This window comes from Aquarana catesbeiana, linkage group LG07, assembly GCF_042186555.1.
Source record: "Aquarana catesbeiana isolate 2022-GZ linkage group LG07, ASM4218655v1, whole genome shotgun sequence".
NCBI classification, from domain to species: Eukaryota; Metazoa; Chordata; class Amphibia; order Anura; family Ranidae; genus Aquarana; species Aquarana catesbeiana.
The window spans coordinates 97,588,470-97,602,800 of NC_133330.1; the positions used below are offsets into that span (position 1 = coordinate 97,588,470).

A 14,331-nucleotide genomic window follows, 5' to 3' on the forward strand; every position below is an offset into this window, starting at 1 on the left:
ATATATACATACACACACACACACACACACACACACGTTTTTTTTCTCTCAATAGACACCGGGCTTTGGATGTTAAAAAGCCCCAGAAGAATGGCATCAAGCTGGAAACGCTGGGTTCATCCACTACAGCCTGTGTCTGCACGTACCATGCAATATATTTTATATGTAGTATACTATTGTACTTTTTTGCCTCTTGAGTCTTTATACACGTGTTTTCTAAAAAAAATGTGATCTATTTGACAAAATGTATTGTTCCTGGTCACGTTTAAAGTCCCACCCACTTATGGTGGGTTCTTATTCTATTGGGATGTGGTGACCTTGAACTCATGACTCCATAAAACTTGGAATTTTTTTTTCATGTCCTTATTTTCTGACCGTCACCACACCTCCTGCTTTATCACCCCTATGGTAGTAAACTCACCGGATAAACAATAGGTAAATGTCTGTATAATCATCCATTTGTTGAGCAGCAAAATCAGTCATCTGCATATTATGACAAAGATGCATACACATAACAGGAAAAATTAAGGGGTTTGAGAGGGCTCACAGGGTCGCTTGAAGAACCTTATGACCAAAGCTAGCAAATGTGTTAAACATTTTAACACATGACCAAGTGACAGTCTTGTACATCTGAGAAACAGATTCCTGATGCTGGAAAGCCAAAGAAGCTCTAACACAGCTAGTAGAGTTCACATAGGTTTGAATAAGAGGTTTACAAATTTACATGGAGATGGGGTGGAACGAGAATCAGGTTGTCCCAGGTTAGGACTCTCAGGAATGACAAAGATTTGGTTGTTCAAACAAAGCTTTAGATGAGAAAAATGCAGTGTACACCACATCCAGATAGTGGAGAATGCCTTTCTTAGGATGGTAAGGATAGGGACAAAGAAGACAAGACAATTTTGTGATTAAAGTCCAAATCATAGAATATTATGGTGAAACATGAAAGCCAGGAGGTCCACGTCTGGCATCCTGATCGACAGAGGTCTTGAAAACGCCTCCAGGTGAAGAGACCATTCCCCATAGTTCAAACGTTGACAACTGCCAATTTTCCAACCCTGGAATATGAACTTGGGATAAGACTGGAATGGGACGTTCCATCCAAGTCAGTTAGTTCTATTTTGAGCAACAAGACTTCCAGTATCCCCTGGTGATTGATGTAAGCCACTGCTGTGCATTGTCCAACAATGCTGACCGAGTGACCCAGCAGTCAAAAAAGGTAGAGCATTGAAGGAATAACCAAACTGCTCTAAGCTTCAGGATGCGGTTCATGAAATGAGCTTTCTTTGCACTGAGAGAAGAGTCGTCTACTTGAGAAGCTGACATCCATTATGCCCTTCCATCATAGGGGCACCGAGCTAGAGACTCCAGGGGTGTGGGCGAATGTGCTGGTTTAGAGACTGTCATGTTTTGCCATGCAAACAGTTAAGGAGGTAAATTGGGCTTAAGAGACTGATCCGTCCAGTAACATTTCCTGCCTTAAGGTGTCTCCACACTACTGTATGAATAACAGGACTGCAGTACTGTCAATTTAGGGAGAGGGTAGTATCAGATGCATTAGCCAAATTAGATGGACTTGACTAACCAACGTAAGCCTAAGTGCAATCATAACAAAAATTAATAATTATTATATATGCGCACAAGAGAGATAAACTTACAGTCAGTAGGGCATGCCCCTTACACTGGTGCCTCTTTGGTTAGCTGAAATCCTCTTCTATCGATGCAACGCCCACCCATTGTAATCATCTGGTGTGTCGGGGATAATATAACTGTGGGAGTGGTCACAGGTTCCCATCAAGAGTGCCCAACAAAGCCTGTCCTTTAACCTCAGCTCCGCCACTTGTATAGCTTCTATATAATGAAACTGGATCTATGGACTGGAGGGGATGGACCTTTAAATCATCTGCCCGTCCATTCCATAGAAGCTGTAGCTCATAATGAGAGCCTGTGACTATTCCCACCATTCTATAAAACTTCTGCTACACTATTATGGCCGCAGAGATGGGGTGGGGAGATAGGGTATGAATGGAGGAGAATTTCAGCCAACAGAAGAGACCTTAGCACAAGGGACACATTCTACTGATAGTTATGTCCCGCGTGTAGATATAGGGTCCTATAGAAATGACACTGTGCAGACTCCGTAGAGTGCATATCCCGAATCTCTGAAAATGGTTTTGAATTCAAAATGGCAATCCACCTGTCAGTTGTGACCAAAGTGTTGTGCCTGGTGGAACTAAATTAACCATTTGTGGAAATACTCCCTAATGAGGCACAAACTACAGGGCTTTCTTCATAAAGGCCCAAAAACTACACTGCAGGATGACACAGGATGCAGGATTACACCAGACTTCACCCTCCCAGTGGGCATACACTAACAGTCTTCAAGTGCAAGGGGACAACTTAAGCGTGACCCAAATCCCTGGACCTGTAAAGCAGCCTGCAGCTTCCACCAATGCTTCACTACAGGTACTAAAGGGTGATCGCCCAGCAGTGTCTAGTGCACAAAGGCACATTTACAGGCCACCCCATTTCTCAGTGGGGTCTGAGTATGGCCTTCTAGGCTCTGAGGGTCAGCTGACCTTGAAAGCTGAAAATGAGCCCCAGGGCCAGGGTGCTGCCAGAAAAGAAACTTGGTAGACAAAAAAATGTATCTTGATATAAAAAAAAAAAAAAAAAGGAAGAGGAAGGTTTCGTTTCAGAGCAAAAAGAACACACATGTCTAGAGGACAATAGAAAAAAAAAAAAAAAAAAAAAAAAACCACACAAAACACAATACTAACATTTGTGGGGAAGGGGGGGTTGTTCCTGTATACCGTCCTGTAATGTATAATAAAGAAATTACATTTGTGTTCTTGGGTTTAGATATCCTTTACATACAAAATAACCATTTAAAAGCATACAACTGAAATACATTTCAAGTGTTCTACCAATTTGCTCTAGTCAGAGATTCGTAGATATCAGTTAATAAAGACGCATTCCACCTACCATTGCCTTGAAAAAGTATTCATACCCCCTTGAAATTTTCCACATTTCGTCATGTTATAACCAAAAACGTAAATATATTTTATGTGATAGACCAACACAAAATGGTACATAATTGTGAAGTGGAAGGAAAACGATAAAATGTGTTTCAAATTTCTTTACAAATAAATATCTGAAAACAGCTTTTCTTCTAAGATTGCCCTGTATTTGGCTTCATCAATCAACTCTGACCAACAAGAAAAAGAACCGCTGCTCCAGGTGTATGGAAATAAAGCTGGTTGGAATATCTCGTGGAGTACCAGCCCCGGCCTGCCTCCGTGGGAAACTTGGAAAGAAGAAATGGCTTTCTTATCAACTCTGACCAGGTTCTCTGTCCCTTTTGAAGAAAAGCATCCCCACAACATGACATGATGCTGCAACCACCATATTTCATGGTTGGGATGGTGTGTTCAGAGTGATGTGCAATATTAGTTTTCCGCCACACATAGCGTTTTTCTTTTAGGCCAAAAAGTTAAATTTTGGTCTCATCTGACCAGAGCACCTTCTTCCACCCATTTGCTGTGTCCGCCACATAGCGTCTCGTAAGTTGCAAACAGGACTTCTTATGGCTTTCTTTTTGCCACTCTTCCATAAAGGCTCAATTTGTGGAGTGCACAACTAATTAGTTGTCCGGTGGACAGATTCTCCCGCCTGAGCTGTGGATCTCTGCAGCTCCTCCAGAGTGACCATGGACCTCTTGGCTGCTTCTCTGATAAATGCTCTCCTTGCCTGGCCTGTCAGTTTTGGCAGTCAGCCATGTCTTGGTAGGTACACAGTTGTGCCATACTCTTTCCATTTTGGAATGATGGATTGAACAGTGCTCTGCGAGATGTTCAAAGCTTGATTTTTTTTTTTTTTTTTTTTTTAATAACCTAACCCTGCTTTAAACTTCTCCACAACTGTATCCTTGACCTGTCTGGTTTCTTGGCCTTCATGATGCTGTTTGTTCACCAAGGTTCTCTAACAAACCTCGGAGAGCTTCACAGAACAGCTGTATTTATACTGAGATTAAATTACACATAGGTGAACTCTATTTACTAATTAGGTGACTTCTGAAGGCAAATGGTTGCACTAGATTTTAGTTGGGGGTATAAGAGTAAAGGGAGCTGAATATAAATACACGCCGCACTTTTCAGATATTCATTTGTAAAAAAAATATAAGAAAGCCTTTTATCATTTTCCTTCCACTTCACAATTATGTGCCACTTTGTGTTGGTCTATCACTTAAAATCTCAATACATTCATGTTTTTGGTTGTAACATGACAAAATGTGGAAAATTTCAAGGATTATGAATACTTTCAAGGCACTGTAAATAAAACTACTGTATCCTACTAAGTGGAAAGTGCAGAAAATAGGTGTCAGCAATGCCATGAAAACTGAAGTTTGACTTGGTGGTGTGCACGGGTACAGCCTGTACTCCAGCAGATTTTAGTCATCTACATACAGTGGATATAAAAAGTCTACACAACCATTAAAATGTCAGGTTTCTGTGATATAAAAAAAATATGAGACAAAGATAAAATCATTTCAGAACTTTTTCCACCTTTAATGTGACCTATAAACTGTATAACCCAGTTGAGCAACAAACAAATATTTTAGGTGGGGGAAGTAAAAATAAAAAACAAAAAAATTATATGGTTGCATAAGTGTGCACATCCTTAAACGAATACTTTGTTGAAGAACCTTTAGATTTTATTACAGCACTCAGTCATTTTGGGTATGAGTATCAGCATGGCACATCTTGACTTGGCAATATTTGCCCATTCCTCTTTGCAAAAACTCTCCAAATCTGTCAGATTGCAAGGTCATCTCCTGTGCACAGCCCTCTTGAGATTACCCCACAGATTATTTTCAAATGGGATTCAGGTCTGGGCCATGCCAAAACTTTAATCTTCTTCTGGTGAAGTCATGCCTTTGTTGATTTGGATGTATGCTTTGGGTTGTTGTCATGCATGAAAGATGAAGTTCCTCTTCAGGTTTAGCTTTCTAGCAGAAGCCTGAAGGTTTTGTGCCAATATTGACTGGTATTTGGAACTGTTTATAATTCTCTCTATCTTGACTAAGGCCCATGTACCAGCTACAGAAAAACAGCCCCAAAGCATGATGCTGCCACCACCATGCTTCACGGTGGGTATGGTGTTCTTTTGGTGATGTGCTGTGTTGTTTTTGTGCCAAACATATATCTTTTGGAATTATGGCCAAAAAGCCTTGGTTTCATCACAACATAACACATTTTCCCACATGCTTTTGGGAGACTTCAGATGTGTTTTTGCAAAATTTAGTCGTGCTTGGATGTCGTAAGAAAAAAAAAAAAAAAAAAAAAAAAAAAGAAGAAGAAGGACTTCCATCTTGCCACTCTACCCCATAGCCCAGATATATGAAGAATACAGGAGATTGTTGTCACATGTACCACACAGCTAGTACTTGCAAGATATTCCTGCAGCTCCTTTAATGTTGCTGTAGGCCTCTTGGCAGCCTCCCTGGCCAGTTTTCTTCTCATCAATTTTGGGGGGACGTCCAGTTCTTGGAAATGTCACAGTTGTGCCATATTTTCTCCACTTGATGACTGTCTATACTGTGTTCCATGGTATATCTAATGCCTTGTAAATTCTTTTGTACCCTTCTCCTGACTGATACCTTTTAACAATGAGATCCTTCTGATGCTTTTGAAGCGCTCTGTGGACCATGGCTTTTTCTGTAGGATGTGACTAAAAAAATGCCAGGAAAGATCTACTAGAACAGCTAAAAACTTTATTTGGGGTTAATCAGAGGAACTTTAATGATGACAGGTGTGTACTGACTCCTATTTAACATGGAGTTTACATTTGATTGCTTAATTCTGAACACAGCTACATCCCGTTAGAGGGTGTGCACACTTAGAGCCAGTTCACACTGAGGCAGCACGACTTGCAGCATGACTGCTTCAGGCGACCTGCACACGACAACAGCAGCGACTTGCAAAACGACTTCTAAATAGAAGTCAATGCAAGTCGCCCCCAAAGTAGTACAGGAACCTTTTTCTAAGTCGGAGCGACTTGAATCGCTCCTATTAGCACGGTTCCATTGTACAGAACGGAAAGCAACTTGTCAGGCGGCTAAGTCACCTGACAAGTTGTCCCAGTGTGAACCTGCTCTTATGCAACCAAATTATTTTATTTTTTTTATTTTCACTTCTCCCTCTAGAAGATTTCACTTTGTTTTTCAACTGAATTGTACAGTTTATAGGTCTCATTAAAAAGGTGGAAAAAGTTCTGAAATTATTTATCTTTGTCTCATTTTTTTAACATCACAGAAGTGTGTAGACTTTATATCCACTGTACACCTTCTGGATCTTCACTGTTCTGAACATAGTTAGGGTTCCTTGCATCAAAACACATGGCCAAGCTGGTATTTTAAAGGCCATTGCATAAAAAAAATAACCAACACAAAACACCACACAACACTGTAGTTTTAAATAAAATGTGTCAAATCTTTTAAGATCAGTATTGTTGGCCCAAAAAGGTTTTCCAATTATATCTAAAAGTAAAAACAAGTACCCCAAGTCAAAAGAACAAAACAACCTTGGCTGTACATAACTGTAGAAACAGCATCTCATTCTAGATTAATGCATAGCATTTCTTTTTGACACCTTAATGCAAAAGGACCCATGTTGTATTATCAAAAAACATCCTACAATTCTTTCCTTGTTAGATATATTTATTTTATAATATATTCATAAGCACTTGGCACTATTACGATTTATTGTACTCATCCACATAATGTGTTACCCAGACATGAAAAAAAAAAAACTTTTTTTTTCAAAATAAATCTTCACTATGCAGCAATATCTTTGAATCTGTTGTAGTGTTTTGACAAATAATTTTAACAAATAATGGAAAATTTTAGATGCCTTGCAAGTTAAATCTATGTACACCAAAATTGCAATGTTCTAGTTCTTACCGTTCATATCTACCATCCAATATGTAGGTACAGTATACCTGTGTCAGCAATGCAAGACTACTCTAATACAACCTGGATCCTTTTTATTGAAGCTTCAAAAACTAATATACTGTGTATGTGTAGAAGGATATATCTACAGTCTAGAGGTCCACCAATATGGGTTTTTCTCTGGCCGATGCCGATATTTAGAAATCGCGGTTACGATGGCCGATATATGATGCCGATTTTTTTTGGGGCCGATATATTAGGCCGATTTTTTCTTTTTTTTCCCTTCATCTCATAAAATCTAACAGTTAGACCCCTTTCACACTGGGGCGTTTTTCAGGCGCTTTTGGGCTAAAAATAGCGCCTGTAAAGTGCCTGTAAAACGGCTCCCCTGCAGTCTGTGTGAAAGCTCGAGTGCTTTCACACTGAGGCGATGCGCTGGCAGGATGTTAAAAAAAAAGTCCTGCAAGCGGCATCTTTGGAGCGGTGTATACCACCACTCCTGCCCATTGAAATGAATGCGCACCGCTGCCGAAGCGCCTACAAAGCGTTTCGGCAGAAGCGCTTCAGGGGCGCATTTAACTCCTTCCTCGGCCGCTAGCTGGGTTATAAGCGCCCCGCTAGCAGCCGAATAGCGCCGCTAAAACTAACAGCATTTTACCGTCAACGCATGCCCGCTCCAGTGTGAAAGCAGCCTTAAGTAATAAGTGATACAGAAAATTTTTTACATTTATTAAACAAAACAAACCTCCAATCAGTTCAGTATGTATGATTTAGATTTAAAAAAAAAATAACTATATCTTAAATATTAAATACACAAAAACAGGTAATCAAAGCTTTCGGACGAAAAAAAAATGGGCTAACTTTACTGCTTTTTTTTATTTCATTAGTGTATTTAAAAAAAAAAAATTGCGTTTGAAAGACTGCTGCGCAAATACCGTGTGACATAAAATATTGCAACAACCGCTATTTTATTCCCTAGGGTCTCTGCTAAAAAAAAATATATATAATGTTTGGGGGTTCTAAGTGATTTTCTAGCAGAAAATACAGGATTTTTACTTGTAAGCAACAAGTGTCAGAAAAGATTTAGTCTTTAAATGGTTAAACTGAGAACTCCTCCACACCAGTTCAGTCTATTGATAAAAAAAACCTGAAGAGATACAATGTATCTTCTTATCAGATTTGGCAGGCTGCCCAGGGAGGAGAGAAGAAAACTTCAGACAACTTGCACTGACTTCTATTACAGAAGTCACTTGCAAGTCCCGCTGAAGTTATAATCGGCTTTTTTTATCAGCACAATCTGCCGATGCCGATTAAAGAGGGGTTCCACCCAAATTTTGAACAATATCTGTATGTATTCTCTTCCTTGCCTAGATGCTGACATGCCGTTTAAAAAAAATTTAAAATCGCCGTAATTACCTTTTATTTTTCTATTCTTCTTTGCACTTCCTGGTTCTCCTCCCGTGGGAGTAGGCGTGTTTCTAGCCTCTCCCAGACTCCTGGGAGCTAGTCTCAGGCTTCCCAGGATGCCACTGAGCATGTGCGGGAACGAGCGGCGAATGCTGGGAGCACAGCATTCACCGCATCCAGGAAATAAATGCTTGTGGGCTTCAAATGCCCACAATGAAGATGGAAACGCCTGCAGTGAATAATATAAGTTATTCTTTCCGACGAAATCTGACACAGGCGGACATATTACACACAATATGTGAGTATGTAATGCTGAGAAGAAAAGTTTGTGAATGAACTCAAAAAAAAAAAAAAAAAAAACCCCACACGATAGATAGGTGGACCCCCGCTTTAAGTAAAAAAAGCCAAATATCGGCCGATATATCAGTCGACCTCTACTACAGTCACCGAGATAGTTTTGCCCTTGACTTGGGGTATCTGGTTTCAATAAAAGACAAAATGTACTCGATTGTTTTTTACTTTCGCAACCTAATTTGAAAAAATAGCAATGCAAGTAGTTTGCTGGTTACCTAGAATTTTTTTTTTTTTGTTACAGATCACTTAATTCACGGACCTTTAAAATATTGCTCTCTCCTTTCCTCATTGTGCAATAAAAGCATGACAAGAGCTCTAACCTGAAATAGAAAAGTAAAAAAAAAAAAAAAAAAAATAGCTTTGGATGCCTTTTAATACCCTTTCTGACTTTTAGGCTCCGTTCACACCTAGGCGTTTTTCTGCTCTAAGACTCAGCTCTAAAAACGCCTAACAAGACAAATACCATTCATTTCAATGACCCCTGCTCACATCTGAACATTGTATCGCCCAAAGCAAAAACGCCCGTCGCTCAAAAAAAGTACATGAGCTTATTTGGCAGATTACAGGCGTTTTACTGCTTTTATGTTGGTGAGCTTTCAACCTTGAAAATTTTTGTACAAAAACATGACTAAGGCCTTATAGGCTGAAACGCATCAAAGGTTTTAATTTGCGTTTGTTCACTGTGGCTTGCCAATAAAAACTTTTTTTTTTTTAAAGAGCAACAACCGGAGTGCGGATCTTTTTTCCTACATTACTTTATTCAGCCAGCAACTGTGGATCGAGCACCCGGGAGCTCTGCCATCTATGTTGTATGGGTAGTAGCACTGACTTTTCTGTTTATACTTAACACCCGAAAAACACCTGTAAAATAGAAATGCCTAGATGTGAATGGAGTCCAATACCCCTTTGAGTGACCAACCCACCACAAGTCAACTGAGTTCTACCTCCACTGTGATCTCCAATGATATTAATGGTGCGTTTCAAAAAGTGTTGGAAGAAACAGGCAGAAAATTAGAATTAGAGACCAGCAGCAGTGAAATGTTTCTTTTACCAACAAAGTTGGGTGGAAAATTACACAAGTGTTGCTAAAAATATAATAATGAATTACATAAAGCGTAACTTAAAAGTGGTTGTAAACACAGCTCTGCATCCTTCCTCTGTTCCTTGTGCCGTGTGTGAAGCGCCTTACAGAGCAAAGGATTTTATCTAAAAATTCAGCACTTTTGAAGGGATGTAGAAAAGAGAAGACTGCAGATAAAGTAAAACTTACATAGGAGGATTTGTTTCATCTGTGTATTATCTGAGGTTATTCATTTCACTGGGTATAAGTGAGGATTTACAACCACTTTAAAAGCTAGATAATTGTTTATGCCAAGGTTACTAGTAGAAAGGACTTGTAACTGGTTACCAGGGGAGTAAGGGATAGGACAAGTGAAAGTCCTTTATACTGGAACCCCAAGAATAAACAAGCACTTAACCTGTTCAGTGCAGGAAAAGCCCCACTTGGAGAACATTTTTGTTTTCCCTGAAGTTCAGCTTTAAGGTGATAGCAAATACTATCATTTTGTTGCTGCAAAAGAGAAGGAAACTGGTACTACCCAAAGAGAAGTTTTATGTACAACACAAAATACCAAAAGCTTGAGCTCACCATCAGCATGCAGAAATCTGGTAGATGACCAGTCATTCCAAATACAGTGGTCTTCAAATATTTCTCATGGCCAGCAAGGTCTATAAAAGTAATGATCTTTGAAGACTTCTCACATATCTTGGTCCATTCCAGACTACCTCCATGACTGTCTGGTTTGTTTACAACATGTCCATGGCTATCAAAGCCTAGGATGTCATTGCCCACGCTGCTGGTGCGGCCCGACTCAATCTCATGCTTGTGCCGAAAGAGTTTCTGTCTGGCAAAACCACGGCCATTGTCGAGTTCTCCATGTGTCAGAACTCCTAAAAGTGTACTCTTCCCGGCATCCACATTGCCAACTACAGCCACCCTACAACAGAACACAGTAACAGACATATGCTTATTTTGGGTACTTCTACTATTCACAGAACATAGCTATAAATGTATCAGGAAGGGAAGAAAGACTGAAAAGACTGAAATCTTATTAAAAAGGTGTCATTAGAGATGGAGAGAGAGAGTAGGTCTGTAGTTCAGCAGGAGAGAACTCCAAGCTGACAGCATTGCTTGGGATTGTAGTGCAGAACAATGCTTGTCAGCTCACTATAGAAGTAATACATGCGAATAGCCCCATATTTAAACGATTGTTAAAAGAGGGGTGGGTTAAAAAACAAAAAATGCATTTTGATGCAAGGTCTGCTTTGAATGTACAATCATGTGCAAAGGAAAAAAAAAAAATAGTATTTGTCTCAACAGTAAAGTCAGTCTCCTGGAATCTAGTACAAGACACTGGTCCTTCCCCCTCTTTATGATCTTATTACTAAACTGAGGCTAGATGGGAATCGGAAGGGATGCAGATTTTTTTCCCCCAGTGTTCAGTTGCCTGATAGCTGCATCTTAGCCCATGGTTAAGGACTAAAAGATCCATGGTTCTGTACCCAAAGAAGGTTTAGTGGCAAGCCAAAAAATCCTATTTCTTAGTCAGTACAGTACAGTACACAGGCTATTGTGATTCCAAAAGCAGTCCAACCAAGGGGGTGGGCAACACAAACGCCAAAAGGCTCACGTAACAAAATGGGTCAAGAGGAGCTCGACACCCGAAACTGTCAGGCCAGGTAAAACAAGGTGAAACTTCACCCTCCCATCCCTCTTCTCTCACAATTGCAAAGTGTTTTTTTCTTGAAATTTTTTTTTTTTTTTTAACCCCTTCCCTTCTATGGGTAAAACAAGTGCCTAAGCACAATTTTGCAACTTGACATGTGTAAAACTACAACTACAACTACTTTGTGTATCATATTATAAAATTGTTTTTCTTCTGGACAAGTTGGGCTCTCTTTTTTTATCAAAAAGAAATGTGGCCCAAAACTAGTAAACAAAATAATCTTTTTTTTAAATTTATCTGTACATTTCCTGTTACCAAAATTTACCACCAAACAACCCCTCAAAATAAATTCTGCTCCTGACGATTGCAGCAATACCACATGTGTACATTAGCAGTTGTTTGTACCCGTAGTAGGGCCCAGAAGCAGGTTTACAATAATGCATTTTCTGCATTAACCACTTGCCAACCAGCTGGCGTCATCATACTGTGGCAGGTTGGCTCGTTCCCGCAAATCGCCGTAGCTGTATGTCGGCTCCTGTAAGAGCCATAGCAGGCTCGCGCTCGCTGCACGGCGGGGGACCTGATGCGCGTGGCTGCGATGTCCGCCGGGCTCCCGCGAATGCAGGAACAGCGGTCTTTCTCCTCCTTCAGTGAGTCCCACCTCCCCGGGAACACATTTAACCCATTACCTGCCAGTGACATTTACACAGTAATCCGTGCATTTTTATAGCACTGATGGCTATAGCTAGCACTGATTGATCTGTGCGCCGCAATAAAAAAAAAAAAAAAAAATGGCATAAATCTATTCCCTATTTTGTAGACGCTATAACTTTTGCGCAAACCAAATATACGCTTATTGCAAATTTTTTTAACCAAAAATATGTAGAATACATATTGGCCTAAACTGCTGAAGAAATTTGTTTTACATTTTTTTTTTAGGGGATATTTATTATAGAAAAGAGTAAAAAATATTTGTTTTTCTTTAAAAATTGTCGCTTTTTTTGTTTATAGCGCAAAAAATAAAAACCGCAGAGGCGATCAAATACCACCAAAAGAAAGCTTTGTGGGAAAAAAAAAAGGATGTCAATTTTGTTTGGGAACATCTTCGCATGACCGAGCAATTGTCAGTTAAAGCTACACATTGCTATTGCGCAAAAATTGGCATGGTCATTAAGGGGGTATTCTTCCAGTCTGTAAGTAGTTAAGGTAAAAACCTTCCAGCACCTCCCCCTCTCCCATCCCTAAACACTTAGCCCAATCAAGTGCTGATGCCCAACGGCAGCCCTGTTTTCCTCTCCTAATAGGAGGCTCAGACTCAGTGGAAGTCATTGGCTCCCACTGCTGGCAGTCAAATCTTGCGAGGAGGGAGCAGGGTGTGTGGCCGAGCGGCAATAAGTGTTTAAGGACGTACATAGCCCGGCACAGGAGTGCACCCACACAGGTGCTGCCTCAGCAAGCCCTATGCACTTGAAGAGGCATAACAGACAGCACCAGCTGGGGGATCGAAAAAGAGGAGGTAAGCCACTACTCTGTGCAATGTCCTTGCTCTGAACAGGGAAGAATTCAATTTTTTTTCACTTTAATGCGGTGATGTATTGATTTGGGCCTTTTATGTATGCATATAGTTCAGCTTTAATTGCTGTACCCAATATGAACTCAATTCCTCACAAAATAAAACCAATAATAAATAATAATGTAGCACACAGACACAAACATCTGAATAGGTGATCTCACCTTACTTCCAAGAAGTCATTATCTCCCACTCGTTTGCGCACCAGGTAGTCTCGTACTTTGCCTCCAACCTCTTGGTGCTCTCGCAGCAGGATCATGTCAGCACCAATCTGTTCTGCCATGCTAGCTACTGTAGCCACAGATGCCTCCATATCACTCTCATTTAGCCCATATTCTGTACCATCTGAAATGAAAAATAAATTAAAAAAAAAAAAAGGTAGTATAGGGGAAAAAAAAAAAAAAAAAAAACAAAAACCCACACACGCCCTATGGCTTCCACATTGAAAAGGATGGCGTCTGTATTTGATTTGTTAAAGAATATTTCAACATGCAGGGAAAACGAATATCAGTGCTTCAAGCAGGCTCCTAAAACAAAAGTAGAGTTTCTTTTCCCACTGTTTCATCAACCCCTTTGGAGTATTTTTTTATATTTTGTCCACACACTTTGAAATCTGCATTCTGACAGCAGGTGGGGAATCTCCTCTCCGAACCCGCTGTCAGAATTTAAAAACAGTGCTGCGGTGCGGGGCGTGGCCCACACAGCCACATCATTCATTTATCGTTGACTGCTGCCAGAGATGGACACTCCCAGAGGTGTCAGATTCCAGAAGAGGAAAGAGTACTCAACAGGGGCAGCAGAAAAGTATGGGAAGGATCCCCAGACTACAAGACCAGCATAGAAGAGCAGCATCCACCTTAGAGAGCTACTAACCAGGCCAAAGAGGAGGAGCCATAGAGGTAGCCAGAACTATCCACTTTAGAGAGCCACCATAACAGGAACAACTGTAGCCACTGGATCACCACCAGATCAGTCACTTATGCTGTTACCTTACAGCAGTAAAACGAGAGGCCAACTAGCACAGAGGTGTCACTGCACTGGAAAAGGAGACACTTTTTATATGTTCCTTTAGCACGGTAAAAGCATCTATCACTTCTGATATCATCTACACTTGATTTATTCCAGGACTTTTATATTCCAACCTTTATGGTCTATTACATGTCTAGTATCTATTTAGTCATGCGAACATGTTCACTAGCACATAGTGTTAATTTTAGTTTTTTTTCTGGGCTTTTATATATTTTTTTTTTTTTTTTTGCATTAATCATTTTGTGAGTTTATTTCACCACGTATTTATACATATTTAGGTACTTGTGTAACAATTA

At 40.1% G+C, this 14,331-nt stretch overlaps 1 protein-coding gene across 1 annotated transcript in view; it reads right to left on the reverse strand.

The window, feature by feature from the left end:
• GTPBP1 (GTP binding protein 1) overlaps positions 1-14,331 on the reverse strand; it is a 126,295-nt gene that overhangs the window by 74,983 nt on the left and 36,981 nt on the right. The window contains exons 3-4 of the mRNA XM_073592522.1: positions 13,171-13,351; positions 10,359-10,707 (exon numbers count right to left, since the gene is read on the reverse strand). Coding sequence (XP_073448623.1) covers positions 10,359-10,707; positions 13,171-13,351 — 530 coding nt within the window. The remainder of the gene's footprint in view (positions 1-10,358; positions 10,708-13,170; positions 13,352-14,331) is intronic.